This window comes from Psammomys obesus, unplaced genomic scaffold (genome assembly GCF_907164565.1).
Source record: "Psammomys obesus unplaced genomic scaffold, mPsaObe1.curated_primary_1811, whole genome shotgun sequence".
In the NCBI taxonomy this organism is placed as follows: domain Eukaryota; kingdom Metazoa; phylum Chordata; class Mammalia; order Rodentia; family Muridae; genus Psammomys; species Psammomys obesus.
Window position 1 is genome coordinate 4,178,360 of NW_026592776.1, and position 23,644 is coordinate 4,202,003.

At 39.8% G+C, this 23,644-nt stretch overlaps 1 protein-coding gene and 1 pseudogene across 6 annotated transcripts in view; both read left to right on the forward strand.

Moving 5' to 3' along the window:
• Positions 1-23,644, forward strand: part of Ctps2 (CTP synthase 2) — a 177,098-nt gene that overhangs the window by 108,067 nt on the left and 45,387 nt on the right. For 5 of the 6 annotated variants that reach the window (XM_055615781.1, XM_055615784.1, XM_055615786.1 and 2 more), the window contains 2 exons: positions 14,423-14,534; positions 16,475-16,665. The exons of the other annotated variant lie outside the window; for it this stretch is intronic. In XM_055615781.1, coding sequence (XP_055471756.1) covers positions 14,423-14,492 — 70 coding nt within the window. In that variant the 3' untranslated portion in view covers positions 14,493-14,534; positions 16,475-16,665. Of the gene's footprint in view, positions 1-14,422; positions 14,535-16,474; positions 16,666-23,644 lie in introns of those variants that run through there. 6 annotated transcript variants of the gene reach the window in all.
• On the forward strand, positions 1,536-2,359 carry LOC129683121 (coiled-coil domain-containing protein 43-like; annotated as a pseudogene).

A 23,644-nucleotide genomic window follows, 5' to 3' on the forward strand; every position in this document is an offset into this window, starting at 1 on the left:
TGTGTGTGTGTGTGTGTGTGTGTGTGTGTGTGTGTGTGTGTGTGTGTTGTTTCTGCTCATAGAATTTCATTTGAGACTTTGAATTGAGAGATTTTTACTAAGGGTTGGTCATACAGATGTTTTCTGCCTATCATCCATCAAGATTCCCCCAGAAGAAAAGCAGTGCTCATCATAAATCAGATTAAAAAAGTGTAGATCCCCAAAAGTAACCTGATTCAAGTTAGTAGTAGGGAACTAATTCTGAAAGCCAGTAGCTACAGACTGATCCTACAAGCTTTTTTATATGGCAGTATTCAGGTTAATTCTTTTTGGATAAACACAATTAATAGGATTTTTTTTTAGCATAAATACACGTAAGGGGAAATTATAGTTCATGCAACAGATAATTGTAATCTTTGGTACTATGTCTCCTTCTATGTCTAAATATAATCTGTCCCATTTATGTGAGGTAACCACAAGGGCTGGAGAGATGGCATAGCTGTTAAAAATGCCTACTGCTCTTCCAGGCTACCTGACTTTGGTTCTCAGCATCAATGTTTGGCATCTTGAAACCACCAATGTCTTCAGCTCCAGGGGACCCACTACATTCTGTTAGCCTCTGTTGTTACCTGCTCACAAGTGGCATTCACTCACACATACTTTTTTTTTTTTTTCCGAATCAGGGTTTTTTGTTTACCCTTGGCTGTCCTGGATTCACTTTGTAGACCAGGCTGGCCTTGAACTCACTGAGATCCACCTGCCTCTGCCTCCCCAAGTGCTGGGATTATAGGCATACACCACCATACTCAGCTCATACATGCTTTCTTAAAAAAGGTAACTACAAGTTTGAATGGTCTTACTAGTACAGTTAGAGTGGAATGAGACTGCATCATGTAATTATAAGAAAATTTTGTAAAACTTGGAGACTTGTGTCAGCCATGAGGGGACAGAAACACAGCCTCTCCTTGTTAGTCTCACCAGCTTTAGGAGTTCCCTTAGACTTTAAGGGACCTTGATTCAGGTTAAACTTGGGTTTGTAGCTTGGACACTGAAGAGAATTTCAGGACTAGCCAGTATGATGAAGTAGAGTTAGAGATTTTATTAAAAATATTTTAATATCAAGGGTTAAGAGAAGAGAGGTGCTCAGAAGAAAATACTACAAACCAGAGAGCATGTGTGGTGGCTTCTGTACAGTCATTGCAAGGGGCAATTACAATGAATTATCTTAGCATGAGCCATATATACAAGTTACACACACACAAACACACACACACACACACACACACACACACACACACACACACACACATCAAAAGCTCTTATGTCCAGGCACTACATAACACATTTAAGAAAAGCCTCTAGTTTTATGATGTGGGCATCTGTCAGGCCCATTTGTAGGTTAGTGTAAAACTTTTGCTCATGTAGTGCTCATTCTCTGTCAGAACGCAAGTATTCAGGTAGGGCCAGTCTACAGTTCACAGACGTCTTTGGGGAAAGACGTTTTAAAGGATATAACTGGGAGGCACCCTTATGTCTGGCAGGAGCCTAGCTCCAGCATGGTGGCACCCACTGAAGTGGCCATGGCAGTCCTCTGTGAAAGTGATGGCCAAGGTTTTGGCTTCTGGATGGAAGGATGGTTGGAAGCACTGGGATTGGTCCAAGCTGTTTACACCATTCTGAAGGAGGAGGAGGAGGAGGATGTTCTACAGGCCATCCTCTCTGCTTTCCCTGAAGAAGATTCACTCCTTGATAGCTATAAGGAAATTGTGGATTGACGCAAAATGTCACCATTAAAGTTAAAAAAACAAACAAACAACAACAACAAAAAAAAAAAAACCCAAAAAACCTCCATAAAACAGATGAGGTACAAGGCATCTGTACCTTGATTGAAATGCAGGCACAGATCGTGGTGAAGCCCACGGTGGTTTCAGAAGAAGAGTGGCAGAGGAAAATCTCCCTGCTGGCCCAGTATGCCTATGTGATAGATGGAAAGGATGAAGCAGATGAGAAAGATGATTTGAATGTTTCAACAAAAAACATTGGTTCTGACAAATGCTTGTTTCGAAACAACAATGTGGAAGATGTTCACAGTGCTTGGAAATTGGAGTGAGACTCACTTCGGAATGAATCCCAAAGGAAGAAGGAATAGGACAAGCTGCAGAGGGAGAAGGACAAACTAGCACAAGAGGGAAAAAAAGAAAAGGACACAGAGAGGAGAATGCAAGCAAGTGATAGCCGTGGCCCACTCTGTCCCTTCCACCCAAGAACTGATTGTGCATTTGTGTATTTAAGAGAACTGAGACTAATATATTTCCCAACATTTCCTAAGGCTTTCTTGTTTACATGTTCAAAAGGAAAAATCACAATCACTTGTAACTAAAAAATGTGCCATGTTTTGGGGGGGGGGGCAATCAATTATAGTTAATATCTTTACCAAAGATCTGGAGTCAGGGTAACCGTTCTCTTTTAGCACTGAAATCCTATATTCTTCCCTTACATTATATAATTAGCCAGATCCAGGAAGATAACATCATAAAGGAAACATGACCATTACTTCTGAAAGTTAAAAAAAAAAAAGGTGCAAATTGCTTCTGAAGCAATATTTGCCTCAAAATGTACTAGGTTTTTGTTTTGAGGGTTTCATTGTATAGTCCAGGCTGGCCTTGAACTTTTTGCAGTGTCCTTGTCTCAGCTTCTCAGCTTTAGGATTATTGGCATAAATCACCACTCCTGGCTTGTAGTAACAGTCTTTTATGGCTGAAATAGCAAATGAAGAGCCCCACCCACATCCACATTTTACATAACATCAAATTAGGGAAGTGGAAGCAGTTATTTAGATTGTGAAGATCTAAGAATATTTTTTAAATGTGTCAGCGTGGGCTCAGGCTGTAGTACTGAGTGCTTGCTTAGCATATACAAGGCCCTGGGATTGATTCCCAGTACTGAATAAAGAAAAAATAGCCCATGGGAAAGACAACTTATGTTTTAAGTAGAGAACTATGTATTTTTTTCACGTAGTCTGTTGTGTCAGTTTGAAGTATACGCATATCATTGTTAGCTAGATTTTTTTTGTAATCATGAGTTCACTTGAATCCCCTCTTGATTTTAATCTTGATTTATCCTACAGACAAGTTTAACCTTTTGACTTTTTAAAAACTTGCAAAGAATCATGTTTTAAAAATAAGTTTATGATTTTGTATTATACTGAATTTATAGCTCTTTCAACCACAGGTTGGACATACCTGCAAGATGAGTATTAAAACCTAATAAACTGAAGGAATTACTCTTTTAGAAGAAACACTGGAAATTTTTCTAACACAGATACTTAAAAGTATATATAGTTGGTAGTTAACAAAGTTAAGAACAAATGGAAAAACTGGGAAAGTCAAGGGTAAGCAGGAACTCTCCAAGGCTACTTCTGTCACTGTCACATCCAGTGGTAAATAAAAGTTATTTTATTTGACTTTGGGCAACAGCTATCAAAATCCTCAAGAGAACAACTTTTCTGACAAGATACAATAGATATTTTATATCAGGCGTTAGAAGACTACCATTCACAGGCCAAGTTTAGCCCAGCTTCCCCTCCCCCCCTTTTTTTTGTATGGGGAAACTATATTTACTATTAATTTATCTTTTAGTTAAACAGTGGTTATTTCTAAACCAGCTGTATACCCAAATCACCACACAGAGACTAGGATTTATGTAATTAACCTAGAGCACAATGCTGGCCAATAGTTACTCTATCCTAAACCTCCAAGCCTGCATAGTTTCCTTTCATTCATATTTCTCACATTATACTTGCTTTTAGTCATATCTTAGGTCCGGTTCATCTCTCCTCATGGTTCCAAGTCCTGTCCTGATGATCTCTGCTCTCTGACTCCTCCCACTTGCCTCCTTCTCCTTCCCTTCAGACCAGGATGCCCTACCCTATTCTCTCCATTGCACAGCACTGGCTGGTGTTTTATTGAAAATACAGAGAACAAATGGTGGCATGTTTTACACAGACTTGAGACAGGTGATGCTTAGCATAAGCATAAGCTTCACAATTGAAACCAGATAGTGGAATAGAGAAATTGGCATTTGAATGAACAAGGGTAAATAGTATACATTCCAGAAGAACATTATACCAACAGAGCCTTTTTTTGTTTTGTATGGGGCAAACTAAAATGAATTTTTACATTTTAAAGGTTGATAAAAACCTAGTATTTTGAGAAAATTTGCTGACTTGTTTTTGTACCTTTAGCTACCTTTGTGCAGAAGAAAAAAATAGTAGATATGCTGCCTCTTCATCCTTCAACTATGACATTGCAACAATAACCACCCTTTTCTTTTTTAAAATATACTTTATTTAAGTCAGAAAAAGGATAAAACTGGGCTCTTAAGACAATTGAATAACATTTTAGTATAGGTTTAGGACTTTGTACCATGTCTCCAAACAACATTTACTGTCTCTTATTTTTTCATGATAAAACAAGAGGCAGGGTGGTATGAAAAATAATAAAGAAGGTACTTGGTGATGCACTGTATTTCTTGATTGTTTTAGACCAAACTCAAAGGTCAGAAATTCTTTGTAATGAAAAGGGTTCTTAAAGGAAGTGTATCCCTGGAGTCTGCCTCTTCCATTTCCTGATTCCCCTCTGGATTGGACTCCTAGTGTAGTAAGTCTGTTGTCTTCTTCTCTTTTGCTCCTGCTGCTTAGTTCTTTTGTTTGGTTTGGTTTGGTTTGAGTGATGCTGAGGATTGAACCCAGCCAGGGCTTTGTACGTGCTCTGCCCTTGGACTCTATCCCCCGTCTCCTATGATACCTTCATTTTAGAATCCTGGAGGCAGTCAGAAAGAGAAGGAACCCATTTCATTCATACTGTGTCTGTCTTCACAAATCACATTCTGACTTCCAACCTGAGAAGAGTTAATCACTGTATTCATTTTTGAAATATTTCCTTGTAATCTTTCTACCTATATATGGTTCTTGGTTATATTTATGTTGTGGTTTGAATGAAAATTACTCCTACAGATTAATGTTTGAATGGTTGGTACCCAGTTGGTGTTTAGGAAGGATTAAGGGGTGTGGCCTTGTTGGAAGACTTGTGTCACTGGGGTTGGCTTTGGTGTTTCAAAAGCCTGTACCGTTCCTATTTAGTACTTTCTCTCTGACTCATGATTGTTGTCTCAAAATGTAAACAAACAGTTAGTGCTCCAGTGCCATGCCTACTTGCCTGCTGTCATGCTTCCCACCATGATGGTCAGGGATTCCCCCTTGGAAACTGTAAGCAAGACCCTAATTAAATGCTTTCTTATAAGTTGCCTTGGTCCCAGTGTCTCTTCACAGCAACAGAAAAGTTTCTAAGCCAGGTATAGTAGTGAATATGTGTATCTTCCCCTCATCTCTTTTATTTTGAAAACTTTCAAGTATACCAACAAGATAGAAGATTAGTCCAGTAAAACCTTGTAGCCCTCTGACTGCATTTACCAGTTGTTATGGTTCTGCTATGCTCTTTTTCTTCCTCCACTTTCTTTGTACAACTTTACTTTTGAACCATGTCCAAGTAAGTTGCAAACATGATAGGACTTCATACCTAAATATTTCATACAATTTTCCTAAAGACATTTTGACATAATTTTAAATCACATCTAAGAAAATTAGCATGAATTCCAATGACATTATCCACTACCCATCTCTTACTTTATCAGTTAGCTTTGTAGGAGAGTCTTACATCGCCCAGGCAGGCTTCTAACTCAGTATGTAGCTGAAAATTACCTTGAATTCCTCCTTCAACTTCCCTACTGCTAGGATTGCTGGCTTGTACTATTACCCTTCATATACGGTGCTGAAGTTTGAACCCAAGGCTCTGTCCATTCTATAGGCAAGCACTGTATCATGCTACAGGGAAATCTGGCCTGAGCTTCCAGGCCCTAAGCTCTGGAGTTGGGTAGGACTTGGTGAATTAAAATCCAAACTCTTCTGTCCTGCATGGCTCTGACCTCATGTTTCCTCTTTCTTTATAAAAAGTTTCTATGGAGCCAGGCCAGCAGTTCTCTATGTATTTAAGGCCATCCAGGGATACATAGTGAGACTTTGTGTCAAAAAAGAGGGTGCAAAGCTATGGATTAATGTTACAGCTTAGTATTCATGAAGCCTTGGACTGTAGCCTAGCAATACACACTACATACATTCCCCCCAACACAAGATGAAAGTTCTTAGTTTACATGGTAATAATGAAGATTAAGTTTCCCATTATACACAAATCATTTCTCCCAGTGCTTGGCTATGGTAGGAACTTAAATGTGAATTATTATCATTATTATTTTATTATTAATTTTAACCTTAGTTCCAATCGTGTTCATCTTTTACCTACTACAAAGCTTCCTGCCTGGACTTTCTGCCTCCAGTTTTTCTCCTCCTAATTCTTTTAACCCTGACCCTAAGCCTGCCATTAGAATGGTCATGGTCTTCCTGCATGATTTTGCAGCCCAAAGCCCTCAATGGCTTACATTGGCTTATGGGATAAAATGGGCACAAATCCATACAGAATACCTTGAAGTCTTGAGAACTGCCCAGAGGGGTTTAATGCCTTTGCCTCCTGTCTATTGATATATATTCTGGACCTGCTTAGTGAGAAGGAATACAGATTTATATCCTATTAGGATGTCAGCTCTTGGAACTTAAGCACGTGGGCATGGGCCTGAGGGGCCACTGTACTGTGTTAGCACTGTGCCTTTCTCCCCCTAAGCCTTAGAGTCTAAGGTTTGCCTGCTCCAAACCAAAGAGTCAGATGGTCTCCCCTGAATCAGTGTTCTGTTCAGTTTCCAGTACTCTTTGAACTTGGACCCATCTTGGATTTTCACTTTTGGTCTTCATGGTATGCTTAAATGTTTTATGCTGTGGGGATGATTCTGATAGTGGAGTTGATTCTTCTGGATCTGCCACTCATTGGAGAGTTGTGTCCAAGTTGCCGTTGCCCCTCCTTTGGACTTCTGTGAGGAATAGTGGTCATTAAGCTTGGTAAACTTGATCAAAGGACTGCTTTCTCTCCTTTGTTACATTTCAAGCAAAAGGGAACTGGGAAAGGAAGCCCAATCTTATTTTTTCCCTTTGAGCTGTTTTTTCAATGTCTTTTCAACCTTTTTTCAATCTTTTCCCCTTCCAGTGATTGTTTGACTTCAACCCATACCTTCAGAGTTTTTTTTTTTTTTCCTGGTAAATTATTGTTAATAACTCATACCTTTGGGGGCTTATGCATTGATTAAAAGGTGCTCTTATAGATTGTGCTTCACTGTGGTTGCCAACCAGGAATGGAGTTCATAGTGATACAGACCTACAGACCACTGTGCTTTTAAAGGCCTGCCTTGGTTGTAGTCACCTGTTTACTAGGAGATGCAAAACTCATTTAGAACATACTAAGTTTATATTCCCTTGCTCTTGTGTTTTATGGTTTCCAGGGGCCCTTCTGAGAAAGAAGTAAGTAGAACAGTAACAATGCTTTGGGGAAAACTGTGCATGATTATGTGTTTTTAAAACATACTTTTCCATATGAAATGGCTTTTGATACAAAGTACTGTAGGAACTCAAGCATGCTGGGAGTCTGAACTATGCCATTAAACTTGCTTTTAAATCCTAAGCAACTCTTTCTATTAGTAGAGAAAAAAAAGTGATTTAATGATTGTTTCAGGGTAGCATAAAAAGTGGAATATATGGTGCATCGCCACACCCTTTCCTTAGTATCTTGGGCTGTTTTCATATACTGGCAATTTACTAGGAGTCAGGAGTCACCACTGAGAGACAGGTTAGCCATTAGTTTTAAATCAGCACAATACATTAAAACTCTCTCAAATGACAGAAATGTTTTGTCAGTTGATATAGTGCATGCCTAGCATGTATGAAGTCCTGGGTTTCATCCCCAGCAATACATAAGCCAGGTTTGGTAGATCACATCTGTAATATAGCGCTTTAGGAGGTGAAGGCAGGAGGATCAGAAATTCAAAGTCATCCCTGGCTACACTGTGGGTTTGAGACAAGCATGAGCTACAAAAGACTGTCTCAAAAGCAAATAAACATGGAGACTACTGTGGTCAAGCCTTGAAAGTCAAAGTAGAGTCCTTAGGACAGCAATTCCCACCTGTATTGAAACTGATGTTCTTAATTTTGGCAATGTTAGAACCCAGGCCTGAGGCAGAGAGGGCTGTGAGCAGGACAGGATCATACCCCTGTCTTTCTGCCACCTGGAGGTGGCACGCAGGGCTACTGTTTTCATGTGTAGTAGGGCTACACATTAACCAAGCCCCTCTCCCCTGTCCTCTCACATAGCCTACTTCACATATGCCCCACTCCCTTGCCTTGGTCAAGCATCATAGTTACATACTCATGAAGCCTGCTTCTTCTTAATGCAAGGCCCTTCTTTCCTTTGAAAGCCTTTAAGAGTGGACTCCTTGCTTTGTTGGTAGAAATGAAGCTTCTTACCTCAGATCCCCAGCTAAATGTCTTGCATAAAAGATGGTTTGATTCAGCATCTCTCAAATTTCTTTTATTTCCTCAAACCTAACAGTCTTTAAAAGTGATAGTTCCATGAACTACTTTTTAAAAAACAGAGTTTTCACTACTTGGGGACATGAGCATGAGAGATATTTGCTGGGACTTTAATTAACTTTACATAGCAAGGCTTTTAAAAGCACCTTTTTGAGGAAATAATGATGACAATCATGTCTACCATGGTGATCGTAGTTTTTTTTTTTTTTTTTTACATGTACTTATTACATTTTTATTTTGCACGTATGCATGTCAGTTCTTTTATTTTCACCAAGGGGTTCTTTGGATCGAAGTCAGGTCCTCAAGGATTGACAGCATGTGTCTTCACCTGCTGAGCCATCTGGCTGCCCCATTAGTTTTAAATCGATGCCATCCATTAAAACTTTCTCAGATGATGGAAATGTTCAATACTCTGCACTATCTAAAATGCAGTCATTAGCAACACATGGCTGTGAAGTACTTGAAATGAAGCTACTGCAAGTAAGGAATGGAACTTTAAATTCCATTTGATTTTAATTGTTTTAAATTTACATGGCCACTATGGCTTGTACTCATATTGGACAGTTTTATATTGTATATTGGACTTTACCTTCCTTAACTGCAACAAGAGATACACATGTCTGTCTTGTGACACTTACTAGAATTTAACATGCAAACACCCTAGTATTTAGCTGGGCATAGCGCTGGCCATAAATTCCAATACTCAAGAAGTTGAGGCTGGAGGATCATGTGTTTGAGGCTATGTGGCGACATTGCAAAATCATTTTCCATAAACAACAACAAAAGAGCTGAATATGTATGTGTAGATTATTTAATAAAGATAGGTTAGTCTTAAAATGGAGCTGACATCTTTAAGTGAAATATACCTATATCTAGCTTATGACTGACACTTTAAGTTTGTTTTATGTGAAACAAAAATAATCCCCTAAATCATACAGAACCCAGAGTGTCACTCACATTTTCTAGTTTGTTGCAGGAATCAGTGTTGTTTTGTCCTTGTTTGATGACCCACATTTTATTTCTATCACTTGTTTTTCTGACTCCCAATAAATGCCCTAAATCAGCAAGGTTAGCAGTAATGTTTATTCTGATGAATCTGTTCTTGAATGTCATGGCTTATTGTTCTACCTAGTCTCAGAACACTTACAGGAAAAAATATTAACCTTAGAGATGAACAAACTCAAGCTGAGCCTCAAATGGCTTGACTCAAGTGTTCCATTTTGATGCATTGGCAGTTGGGGAAGACAACTGTCAGAAAATGAAAGTGGTGGGTTAGAGTTGGCTCATCCAAGACCACTTGTAGGGAATTATTCTTGGCAAATGAAACAATTCTGTCCGAAATTATTTTTTTGTTTTTAATTAATAAATTAACTTTAAATATTATTTATAGAAAATGATTCTGAAATTTGTATGTCTAATGGATTTTCCTGATTCTCTGTATTTCTCTTGGTTTGGGGAGATGTCATAAGAACATGTAATCATCATAAATAGCAAAAGCATATTTTTATATAGTTTTCAGACCAGGTTTATATATCTCTTGCCAGTCTTTGATGAAGTTGTACCTGTTTTGTTTTTTAAATTAATTGGTTAATTAATTTAGAGATAGGCTCTTCTCCATTGCTAGTGGGAATGTAAACTTGTACAACCACTTTGGAAATCAATCTGGTGCTTTCTCAGACAATTAGGAATAGTGCTACCACAAGATTCAGCTATACCTCTCCTAGGCATATATCTAAAATATGCTCACGTACACAACAAGGATATTTTCTCAACCATGTTTGTAACAGCTTTATTTGTAACAGCCATAATCTGGAAACAACCCAGATGTCCCTTCATGGAAGAATGGATACAGAAGTTGTGGTACATTTACACAATGGAATACTACTCAGCAATTTAAAACAAGGAAATGATGAAATTTGCAGGCAAATGATGGGAACTAGAAAAGATCATCCTGAGTGAGGTATCCCAGAAGCAGAAAGACACACAGGGTATATACTCACTCATAAGTGGATATTAGACATATAGGATAAACATACTAAAATCTGTACACCTAAAGAAGCTAAACAACAAGTAGGACCCTGGGTAAGATGATCAATCCTTACTCAGAAAGGCAAATAGGACAGACATCGGAAGAGGGAGAAAACAGGGAACAGGACAAGAGCCTACCACAGAGGGTCTCTGAAAGACTTCACAGCATTGTATCAAAGCAGATACTGAGACTCATAGCCAAACTTTGGGCAGAGTGCAGGGAATCTTATGAAAGAAGGGGGAGATAGAAAAACCTGGAGGGGACAGGAGCTCCACAAGGAGAGCAACACAACCAAGAAATCTGGGCCCAGGTGTCTTTTCTGAGACTGATGCTCCAAACAAGGACCATTCATGGAGAAAACCTAGAACCTCCGCACAGATGTAGCCCATGGCAACTTAGCGTCCAAGTGGGTTCCCTAGTAATGGTAACAAGGACTGTCTCTGACATGAACTCAGCGCCTGGCTCCTTGATCACCTCCCTTGAGGGGAGAGCAGCCTTACCAGGCCACAGAGGAAGACAATGCAGCCGGTCCTGATAAGACCTGATAGGCTAGGATCAGATGGAAAGGGAGGAAGACTTCCCCTATCAGTGGACTTGGAGAGGAGTGAGGGAGGAGATGAGGGAGGGAGGATGGGATTGGGAGGGGATGAGGGAGGGAGCTACAGCTGTATACAAAATGAATAAATTGTAATTAATATAAAAACACTATATTTATGTATATAATATAAAATATGTACATATAAAATAAAAGTATACATATAATATACATATAATTATGTGTATAATATATGCTATATATTATATAAATATATAACAAATATATTTATATTTCAGATATAATTATATGTGATGAACAGTGGGAGAAGCATGGAGAAATTTAAGTGGACAAAGAGGATGTGTTGTCATTACAGTCAACTGGGAGAACTCATCAAAGTTGGCTTATTCAGCTGCTTTTCTGTCTTCAGAGTTGCCCTTCCCTGTTTAGGGAAGCACCATTTACTTTAATGATCTGCTTCAGGGGAAGGTCAGATCACCTGTTTTAGAGCAGAAGGGCAGATGAATACATAAGAGACAGGCCTGTGTATGCTGTTGTGACAGGGGGCCCACCAAAGAAGATCACTCAGATACGGTTTCTCTTTTCTTTCTTTCTTTTTTAAAATTTTTTTATTTTTATTTATTTTTATTTTTTGTTTTATAAGACAGGCTTTCTCTGTGTAACCTTGGCTGTCCCAGACTCATTTTGTAGACCAGGCTGGCCTTGAATTCACAGAGATCTGCCTTTCTGAGTGCTGGGATTACAGGGGTGAGCCACCACTCCAGGCTTCAGATACAGTTTCTAGCCAATTTAAAGTCTTTATTCTAGCTGCTGGGACTATTCTTGGGTATTCTCAACACAAGTGTGTAGCCCAGAGATTTTAGAGTCAAGACGGTTTGGAAAACAAAACCACATCCTGTTATCTTGCTGGCCAGCTGCAGAGGGAGGTTTTGTACAAGCAAACAGTTTTACCAAAACTAAGATTAGCAGTTATGAAGGGGGAGGTTTGCACAAGCAGGTAGTTATTTAACAGAACCAAAGGAAAATCATGGCCTTGAGTTCTGAGAACAGAGTTGGGTAATTTTCCATTGGATTTTCTATCAAGGAGATCAAATTCTAGTTACACCTAAAAAAGGTCTCAAGAATACAAGATGGAGAAACCTCTGCACTGTATTACCCTGTCACACTACCTCAGATTATTTCACTTTAAAATGTTCACCATGCCAAGATGCCATATTTTACAGCACTGTGTCCTGAACCCTCTCACCGCCAATGAAAATGGTTGTCATCAGAGGGGTAAAAATGGAAAATTCAGCATTGAACTAATGGCTTATGAGCTTGGGACCAAATTGACTTCAGTAGGAACAAGACAATGTAGTGCTCAGCCTCCGGTAGAGTGAGATTTAACCCCATGTCTAGATTGACATGAAATAAAGGGATCCATCAACTGTGCTGTTCTTTTCCTTAAAACAAAAATATGAGGGTTCTGGCTATAATCTGCTGGCTCCATGGTGAAAACTATGGTGAGTCCCATGGTGAGGCAGAATACCATGGTGGTGAGCACACGGTAAAAGAAAACGGTTTACATTATGATGTCTAGGAGGTAAACGGGAGAAGAGGGGCTGAAGTCCCAGGAGCTCCTTCTAGGTGTGTCCATGGTGACTTCATTTCCATTTGTCTCACTTCTTTCTCTTTCCAAAATTCATTTGTGTGTGTGTGTGTGTGTGTGTGTGTCTGTATGTGTGGTGTGTGTGTATGGTGTATGTGTATGGTGTGTATAGTCAAACACATATATGCCACACTGCTGAGTAGAGCTCAAAGGACAACTTTTGGGAGTCAGTCAGTTTCTGGGACTTGAACTCAGGTCTCAAGGCTCTACAGCAAGTGCTTTATATTACTGAGCCATCTTGTCAGCCTTCTTTCTTTTATTAAAGTTTTCTTTTTTTAAAAAAAAGTTTTCTTTTTAATTAAATTTTTATATTAATTACAGTTTTGTGTCCCAGCTGTATCCTGCTCCTTCATTCCCTCCCAACCCCACCCTCCCTCCCTCATCTCTTCCCATGCCCCTCTCCAAGTCCACTGATAGGGGAGGTCCTCCTCCCTTCCATCTTTTTAAGATTTTCTACAAGTATATATCAAACACTGAGAGTATTCCCCTTTATAGCTCACTTTCCTTCTCCTTCCCATTAGTCATCTTTGTCCCCCTAGGCAATTTTGCTTCTTTTATATCATATATACATGAGTGATTTTATGCATTTCTTGTAAAATAATAGGAGCCACACATAAGATAAAATATACAACATTTGTCTTTCTGAGACTGGCTTAATTCACTTCATATGATCATGTCTAGTGGCACCCAGATGGCATGACTTTTTTTTTTTTTTGAGACAGGGTTTCACAATAGCCTAGGCTGTCCTGCCTCAGCTTCATAAGTGCTGGGAATCAAGTGTGAACCACCACTCCTGGCTTCAGGCTTTTGTACAAAATCAGTTTGTTAATAGAACTTCTCTAGTAAAAAGCAAGCTACGGCAGGCAGAAGAGCAGTCAGGGCCTTGTGGAAGCCAACAGGTGACCCACAGTCTTCATATTCTACATCTCAACCTATGAAACACATTCCTAAATTTTCTAAGTAACTTATGACTTGTGATGAAGGCAAGTAATCAGTAAAAGCAAAGAAAGACCATTGCATATAATTTTGGACGACAAAGTCATCATAGAATATTCCTTAGTATTTCCTCTACACAGATCTTAATTATGGAACAGGTTTGGAGCTAAGCTTGAATAATTATTTGTGACTTTTTTTTTGAAAAATAATTTTTTTATTATTTATATTTTTATTAATTACAGTTTATTCACTTTGTTTCCCACTTGTAGCTCCCTCCCTCCTCCCTTCCCAATCTCACCTTTTCTCCACCCGTGTCCCTTCCCCAGTCCACTGATAGGGGAGGTCTTCTTCCCCTTCCTTCTGATGCTAGTTTATTGGGTCTCATCAGGAGTGGTTGCATTGTCTTCCTCTGTGGGAATCTTATGAAAGAATTGGGTAAGACTTGGAGAGAACAGGAGCTCCACAGAGAGAACAACAGAACCAAAATATCTGGGCACAGGGGTCTTTTCTGAGACTTATACTCCAATCAAGGACCACTCATGGAGATAACCTAGAACCCCTGCACAGATGTAGCCCATGGCAGTTCAGTGTCCAAGTGGGTTCCATAGTAATGGGGACAGGGACTGTCTCTGACAGAAACTGATTGGCCTTCTCTTTGATAACCTCCACCTGAGGGGGGAGCAGCCTTACCAGGCCACTTGTGACATTTTTTTTACCATCTTGCTGAGTGACTTTTTTCTGTTAATCTAGTGATCTAGACAGTGATATCAGCGATGACAGCTTTTCAGATGCAAAGTTTGCTGAACTGGAAATCAACTGAAGTTCTTTCTTGCCTCAGGAATTACAGTGGCCACCTACGAGGGTAAGAAGGCATTTTGGTGGATCATTTGTTTGTCTTACAGGAAGCTGGCATCTTGGTAGAGATGGGGAGCATTACAGGACTTGGTTCAAAGGGTCATTCTCAGCCCAGACTTAGCCTTGGTGCTGTCAAGAGACAGCATTTGGGAGAAAGGGAATACATCTGAGGCCAGGAATGAGCATATCAGTACCTATAAATTACTAGTCAGAATTGTAATGGTCTATGTTGGAAGTTAACCAGAAAAAAATTGGAATGCCATATAGGATTTTATGCTTACTGGCCTGTGAGAAAGCAGCCATAGGCAATACAAAACTGAGTGGACACAGTTTTGTGCCAATACAACTTTATTTACAAAAACTACTTGATAATTGTGTATATGTTACATGTCTATAATGCTAGCATTCAGGCAGTGCAGTCCAAAATCACTCTCAGGTACTCAGTGACTTTTAAGTTCAGGCTGGGCTATATAAGACCCTACCTTCAAAACAAAACAAAACAAAAGAAAGCAAAACACCCAAACCTACTCGCTGAATAAATTGCAGTTATCCATGTATGAAAAGGCCAAATCATAAAACCACTGATTTTTATGCTTTCTATTTTTTTTAAATGATACCTTTGGGCCAGTGAGATGGTTTTGCAGGTAAAAGCAGTTTGCTGTGTAAGCCTGCTCACTTGAATTCAATCTCTAGGTCCCATATTGGAAGTATAGAACTGGTTGCTGGAATTTGTTCTCTGACCTTCACATGCATGCAGGGGCACAATTTCTCTCTCTCTCTCTCTCTCTCTCTCTCTCTCTCTCTCTCTCACACACACACACACACACACATACATTTATACAAATACATATTAGTAAAAAAATAAAATTTAAAAACAAAATAGGGAGCTGGAGAGATGGTTCAGTGGCTTAAAGCACTCGTCAGAGGACCCAAGTTTGATTCCTAGAACTTGAATGGTGGCTCATGACTATCCACAACCCTAGTTCCAGGCCATCTGACGCTTTATGGCCTCTGTGCGTACTAGGCATGTACATGGTGCACAAATATACATATAGGCAAACATTCATCACATACAATAAAATAAATTCTTAAAAAGTTTTTTTTTTTTTAATGAGCAAATTTCCTTTGCTTTGTATAAAATAAACTAGTATTGGAACTAGAGAGATGGGTCAGTACTTGTGGATCTTACAGGTGGCCTGAGTTCAGTTCCCAGCACCCACATTGCTGTTTATAATGATCTGTGACTGTAGTTCCAGAGGATTTGATGCTCTCTTCTGACCGCTGAGAAAACCAGGCACACATGTGCTATGCATACATAAATGCAGGCAAAGCATTCATATACATAAAATAAATCTAAAGAATAAAAACTAAAAGGTACTATTGTTTCTTTGTAAAAAAGAGGCTAGAGATAGAATTGGCATCCAAAGGCAGCTTATTTCCTCTGTTACTATCTATATTTTATATACTAAGAGAAGACAGCATCGTGGGTAGTGTTATTAAGTTTATTCTTGAAGACAGATGCTACTTGGGACCACTCTAGAGTTTGTGGCAGGCCTTGAGTTGAATATGGTAGTATTTAGATAGAATAGCAGCTTTTGGACAATGTGTCTAGAGTTCATTGCTCTGTTCAACTGGGGCTCTTGCTCAGTATAGACTGCTTGGCTGGCTTGCCTGGGACCCAAGTTCAATTCCCAGAATTGCAAAACAGTGACAAAAAAACAAAACAAAACAAAAAACAAAATACAAAGAGTTGTATCACTCTGTTATGAGCTCTCCGTATACTTTTCTCTTTATCTGAGGAGACTACTGTGTGTCATAAATGGGGCAACCACATAGATGAGGACCTTCATGAACAAACTAAAATGCTATAAAGATTAACAGGGATGATTTTGAAGGTGCACATTATTCATTCTTTGATTTAACTTATGCTTACCTTTTTTTTTAAAGGCCTCTGAAGTAATTATACTTAAGATGAAAGAATTATCTGAAGAAACCATCACTGTGTTCCCTTGACATGGGCTATGAAGATACAAAGGGAATCCGAAAATGTTTACTTTAAGAAACAAAACCAAAGGGATCCAGAGGCAGCCTGTGGTGTTCACAAGTTTCTATACTTAATAAAAGTTACTCAGCAGCAATCCTGGGGCAGAAAGTGTTTTTGTGTCTCATGCAGAACATAGTGCAGTCACAGTGGTAAGCAGGAACTGGGATAACTTTTCCCTCCCAATAATTTTTGGGGAAGGTGGCAGGTATGTGCTATAACCATTTAGTTTAAAAGGACTTATTCTCTTACCTGGATATGAACTGTAGATTAATTTGGGAGTTAAGATTATTTCACTTTCTTATTTTGTTTATTTCTAGTAAAAAGTGAAATGTAGCAGGTACAAGCCTTGGGGTTTTGAGTAAATTTATGTTCTTTGATAAAAAATGTAAGGGATCTGAAAACTCAGAAATCAGGATCACTAGGGCCTAGCTCCATCTCTTCAACCCACATAGTGGATTGGAGCAAACAGACTCCCACAGGTTGTCTTCTGACTCCAGAGTGTGCACACACAGACACGTACACACTAAAAAAGTGTTAAAGCAAACCAAACAAAACCAATAATCATTTTCTTTTTTGATTAACAGTATTTTTTACTATTCTTTTGACAACTTCATACATATATAGAGTGTATTTTGGTCGTTTTTACCGTTTATTACACTCTCTTATCCCATTCTCACCGAAACTGTTCTCAAATAAGTCCCCCTCTTATTTTCATGCCTTTTTTGTTGTTTTGGCTTTTTTGTGACCACTGTCTTCTTCTTTTTGAAGCCATCTCACACTGTAGTCCTAGCTCACTTGGAACTTAGTGTGTAGCTCACTGTAGTCTTGACTCACTGTGATCCATCCTCTGGCCTCAGCCTCCCAAGTGTTAGGATTATAGAGGTATGAGCTGTTCTGCTCTGCTCAAGATTATCATTTGTATGTTTACTTGTTTTGAAAAGAGTTTCTCTACATAGCCCTTGTTGTCCTGGAACTTCCTCCATATACTAGGTTGGCCTCAGACTCACAAAGATCCGCCTGCCTTTGCCTTTGGTTAAAGACCTGCACAAACACATTTTTTAAATAGCAAAAATAACTATTTTCAAAGTGAATTGTACACTGGCATTTATTGATAATGTACGACTATCAGTTTTATTTAGTTACTCCCTGTTCCCCTTAGTAGCCACTCCAGAGGCATTCCTCTCTGTCCTTGCCCATCGGTAACTGTTAGAACCAGATTGATTAAGGCAACTTGGAAATAAAAGAAAGCCCAGACCAACCTCTACACAAGCAGAATTGTCCTTTAACTAGAACAACTGAAGGATGCCAGTCTCTCTTGGGGAGTAGACACTGTGCACTTAGCACAGAAGGGCTGGGGAATTTTTCATTTATTATTATTATTATTATTATTATTATTATTATTATTATTATTATTATTATTATTTATTACAATTTATTCATATAGGGCAAAAAAAGAGGACTTTCAGCATGGAAGATTCCATCTGCAAGTCAGCTCTCCTGCAGTCTCAAGGGGGTAGATAGCAGAGAGGTTGGTATGCTCAGCCTCTTATCAGGAGAGTCTGGTTCCAACAGCCCACAGAGGTTATCAGTCTCAAGTCACCTTTCCAGTCCAGAGGTTCTCAGCCCACCTAAGGCTTTTTTAGGTCATTAACCCTTCATTCTAGACCTTGAGGACTGATTAGAAGTAGGGAGCTGACACATTTTCTCACTGGCTATTTCCTGCAAGACAGGGACAATGCAGAGATGGGGTAGGGTGGGGCAGTGGGATAAGCGCTGTCTCCAGGATCTAAGGGGGGCATAGGTAGGGTTTTTATGTAGCAGAAGGAGTTTTACCTTTATTGTCTTTGGTGGATTTTGTGGTTGCCTTCAAACACTCCTAGAGGACCCTTGGAAAGCAATTAATTAGATGGGGTGGGAATAAGGGGGTATAGTGATTAAGATGAAACCTCAGACTTGGGGATCCAGTAGGAGGTCTTAGCCAAGGTAGCTATTTGTCTCAATGTTAACCTAGTAATGGCCATGATTTAATCCAGGAGGAACATCTGTATAATGTTTAAAAGACAGGGTAAAACATAACTATGAGAATAATTAGAATTAGGAGGGAAGAAATGATCAAGGCAAGGAGCCAGAGTGGGAAGTAACTAAAATCCCCTTCACAGTAGGAGGTTTGTTGTCTTAGTTAGGGTCACTACTGCTATGATGAACTACCATGATCAAAAAGAGCTTAGGAAGGCTTTATTTGGCTCATATACTGAGTCACAGTCCATTGAGGCAAGCCAAGGTAGAAACTCAACTGGGTACCTGGAGGCAGGAGCTGATGCAGAGGCCATGGAAGATTGTTCCTTACTAACTTGCTCCTCATGGCTTGCTCAGCTTACTTTCTTACAGAGGCCAGGACCACTAGCCCAGGGGTGACACCATGCACAATGGGCTGGGCACTCCTCCATCAATCACTAATTAAGAAAGTGCCTTACAACCTCATCTTATGGAAGCATTTTTTTTTTCAGTTGAAGTTCCCTGCTCTTAGATGACTCTAGCTTATGTGAAGTTGATATAAAATTAACCAGCATACTTGTCATTGAATCTTTTCTGGTCCTTGTGCCTTTGAGCCCCATCCTCTTAGCAACTTCAGTTTGTTGCTACAGAAACAGCATTGTTCCTGGAGTAGGACGCAAATTCCATCTTCAGCAGTATTCAGGATATATAGTCCTCTTTAATTTTGAAGCAGCCAAAGAATTGAGTTAGTCCTGAAGGCTGTTAAGATGATCTGAAATCTCAGGTCTGAGAGCTGGTGAGACAGGTTAATTGATGTAAAGAAGCCTTCAGGCTAGCTGTTTTAGTTCTTAGACCTGAAAAAAGTGCCCAGTGTGGCAAGAAGAGGGATGGATAAGTTGGATGCCTCATTAGTCCCCTTTTCAGAGGTCACACAAACTGCTTTTAGGGGGTTAGGAGCACAGATCTCAACTGACTAGAGCTGACAAACAGGGTGATGTAGGAAGAGCAACCATTAAAGTGCCTTAGATGAGGATCCATCTAAGGGGCCTCAATAAACTTAACTGATGGCAAAGATCCAGAACATACCACAGCCGTTTGATGACAACGTTTTATCTTAGTTAAAAGAAAATGGGCCTGGAGATACCCAGCAGAAATACCAAGACCCAGTAGAGCTTACCAAATCAGCTCTTCACTGACAGTAGCTTGCCTAGCACTTGGCAACTTATCATTTGAGTCTCTGTTGGGACCTGTGAATTTCAGTTTTTTAGCTCCTTTGTTAGTGTGCCAGTGTAAGAGGCATGTGGCTGGGAAAACTTTTATGTCCTCTTTAGAAGCCTGTAAATGTATTGTGTAAAACCATATCAAAATTAAAACAAAATTTAAAATTACAAAATAACAACTTGGCATCTGATATTTTTCCTTAGTCTAATGTAAAGGAATGCAGCAATCGTCAGAGGCTCAGTGGGATCATGAAGTTTTATGGGTGCTGTCATTTTGACTTGTACCATATGGCAACATTAACCAGGATGGTGGTGAACATCCTATTTACCTTTATGATATAAACAAGGATGGTGGCCATGTTACACGATTTCCTCAATCTTGATGAGGTCATCAGGCAGGATGGAAGCAAATTGCTTTCTGCTCAAGGTGAACTCAGCCCAACCCCCAGGGGTATTCCAAGTACCTGTGGAATCCACCATTTCAAAGACCAAATGTAGATCATTACACCCTTTTCTTTAAAAGACAATAGTTAGGTGGGTTATGGTACCTATGGCTTAGGCAGGTAGGCCCAATATAGTAAAATAAAGAAATGGGACAAAGAATTTCATGATCTTAGCTCAAAATGGTTGAGTCTGTAAGCTAGCTTATGGAGTAGCCAGAATCAACACATGAGGGCATGAGGTTTCTCTCAGAGGTTCAGAAGACAGGAAAATTAAAGGTGCTTTGGAAAGAACATTCTAAGGAAAGTTAGCAGCCAGTTATGGAAGCGGGGAGGGTTGGAATGTTTTGCTCTCTTTCCCAGCCACAGAGTCATGCGGCCAGGCTGACCCAGGGCAGGAGTTTAGAGGACTTTGAGTCTGGTGTGGGAAGAATAAATTAACTTCCTTCAGAGAATGTAGAGAAGAATCAGCTTCTCATTGAACTTAAATAGCATAGGACAATTTACTAACAGTTTAAGATGCTTTGCTAGGGAAGCATAAGATAAGCATCTCAGAGTGTTTAGAAAATTAGGTTTAGGAGTCTGAGCTAAAATGGAGGAATAAAAAAAGGACTGAGGTAGAGATAGAAAAGAGACTTGCAGGTGGGGACTTTAGATCTCTTTTCATTCCATTTTATGCAGTTATTTAAATTGGTGAGGATTTGAAAGCTTAAAGTGTTAGACAGTTTATATTGGGTCTAGACGTCAGGATACAGGCATACTAATACCTTGGGGTTTAAAGACAAGACAAAAGTATAGGAATGGAGAGCTTGGACCCCGTTTTAGGTAAGGGCTCATGAGGCTCTTCCTGATAAGTTTTCACCTACAACCAGAAAGTGGCCAGAAATGAGTGACATGGGGCTGGAATTGGCACCCCTCAGTTCCAGTGACCTGGCAGGCAAAGCCAGAGGAACCTTGTGTAGCTTACCTTTGCTACTTTGTGGTTTCTTCTTTTTCCCACCCTTTATTCCCTCTGGTTTCATCCCCTAACACTATATAGGAGAGAAAGAAGGATAGAGGGGAGAGAGGAATTAGGAAAATTCCTAAACTAGAGTCCTGGAATTTAATTTCTTTTCATTTCTTCTCTGACAGCTACTAACACATCACAACCAACCTCCCGGAATGACTAAAACCCACCGCCCCACCCACTGGGGCGCTAGCATTCCCAAATTCCAAATTCCACACACTTACAGAAACTGTCTGCAGCTGGCAAAAACAGGCCTCTTCTAGAGCACAAGGCAAATCATAGCTGCTGTGGACAGTCTGAAACAGCCCCACATCTCTACATTTTTATAATTTTCTGTGTTTTTTAAAGAAACTGAAATTCCAGAATTCTCACTACACCCCAAGGGTATGGATAAGGGTGTCAGTCTAGAGTGCCTGTGGACTGGGGTGTGTGTGTTGAATGGTCTGTGGTTGACCTCTGCCTCAGAGGTCAGAGGATCAAGGTGAGAGAGCAAGAGAGAAAAGCAGATGAGGCAAAGGACCCAAACTGAGTTTACACAGCATACCCCAAACCCAGAGGTTTCAAGTCATGATTGGGCTATTAAGCTGTACTAAGCTCCTTCACCTACAATGCTCTTAATGGGACAGCATCGAGAGATTAGTAAGGGGACTGAGAAAATGTAACCCAGGGAGAGAGAGGTAGGGGTGTGGGACCTCAAAACTACTTGTGAGGTTTTGGCACTGAATATTAGATCAGGATTGATGGAGGTGACTTGGAAATAAAAGAAAGCGCATACCAACCTCTGCACAAGCAGAATTGTTCTTTAACCAGAACAACTGAAGGATACCAATCTCTTCTTAGGAGTAGACATTGTACATGTGGCACAGAAGGGCTGGGGATTTTATAGGGCAGAAAAGAGGACTTTCAGCATGGAAGATTCCACCTGCAGGTCAGGTCTCCTGCAGTCTCAAGGGACTAGATAGCACAGAGGTTGGTAGCTGAGCCTCTTTTCAGGAGAGTCTGGTTCCAACAGCCCTCAAAGGTTTTCAGTCTCAAGTCAGCTTTCCAGTCCAGAGGTTTTCATCCACCTAAGGCTTAAAAAAGTTGGTCATTAGCCCTTCAGCAGCCACCAGTCCTCCCTTTTTATATATTTTCCTACTCTAATAGTTTATAAAAGTGAAATTGTATGGTGTATGTGACCTTTCGTGTCTGGTTTCTTTCATTGACCTTAACCTTGTCAAGGCTTACCCAAATTGTAGTATTCCCTTTTATGGCTCAATAAAATTCGGTTGTATATATATACCATAATTTATTCACTGTTGATGGACCTTTGGCTAGTTTCCACCTCTGGCATATTTTGAATAGTGTTACTGTGACTCATCATCTGCAAATATTTGTTGTGAATATCATTCTAGTTCAGGGGATTGACTTAGGTGTAGGATTGCTTGTGGTATATCCTATCTTAAACTTTTGACAAAGAATCAGTAATGCTTTAATTCAATATTTTTATGATCAATTTTTTTGAGATAAAAAAATTTCCCGTATGAATGTTTTTCCTGCATGTCTGTATGTGCATCACATGTGTACCTTGTGCCCGCTGAGACCGAAAGAGAATAGCAGATAGTCTGTAACCCGAGTTACAGATTGTTAGAATCCACCATGTCCATGCTGGGAATTGAGTCTGGGTCCTCTGGAAGAGCAACAAGTGCTCTAAACTTCTGAGCTATTGATACGGTATTTTTTTAAAGTAAAAAATAATTAAAAAAAAAATCAGTGAACAAACTAGCAACCCCATTTAAAAACAGAATCTATAGCACTGGAGGGATGGCTGAGTAGTTAAGAGTGCTTGCTATTCTTCCAGATGACTCAAGTTCAGGTCCCAGCATCCGTATTGAGCAGCTTGCAGATGCCTGTAAGTTTAGCTCTGGGGGATCCAGTTAACTTCTTTTGGCATCCATGTGGTACACATGCACACACACACACCCACACACACACATGTGCACACCCACCCACACACACATGTGCACACCCACCCACCACATAAATGAAATATATGTGTGTGTGTGTGTGTGTGTGTGTGTATGAAATAACAGTCTAGATGTGTACCTCCATTACCTGCCCTATTCCAGGCCTGAGTGCTCATAAATGTATAAAAACACAGTTTGTATCTCGAAGGAGAAAACATAATTTATTCTGGAGCCAAATATCATGACCATAGTCCAAGAACACAAATTTAAGTCACCACAAATACCATGTTCCAATGTAATAACTGTTTCATGGAGTTTTTATAGCAACAGAACGAAAATAAGATACTTTCCCAATACACAGGTGGAAACATCAGGTAGTAAGGTTTCATAAAAGCAGGGACATTGTCTGCTATAGGACTGATGACATTCTTAGCTTTGAGACTGGCGGAAGCTAGTGTTCTGCTTG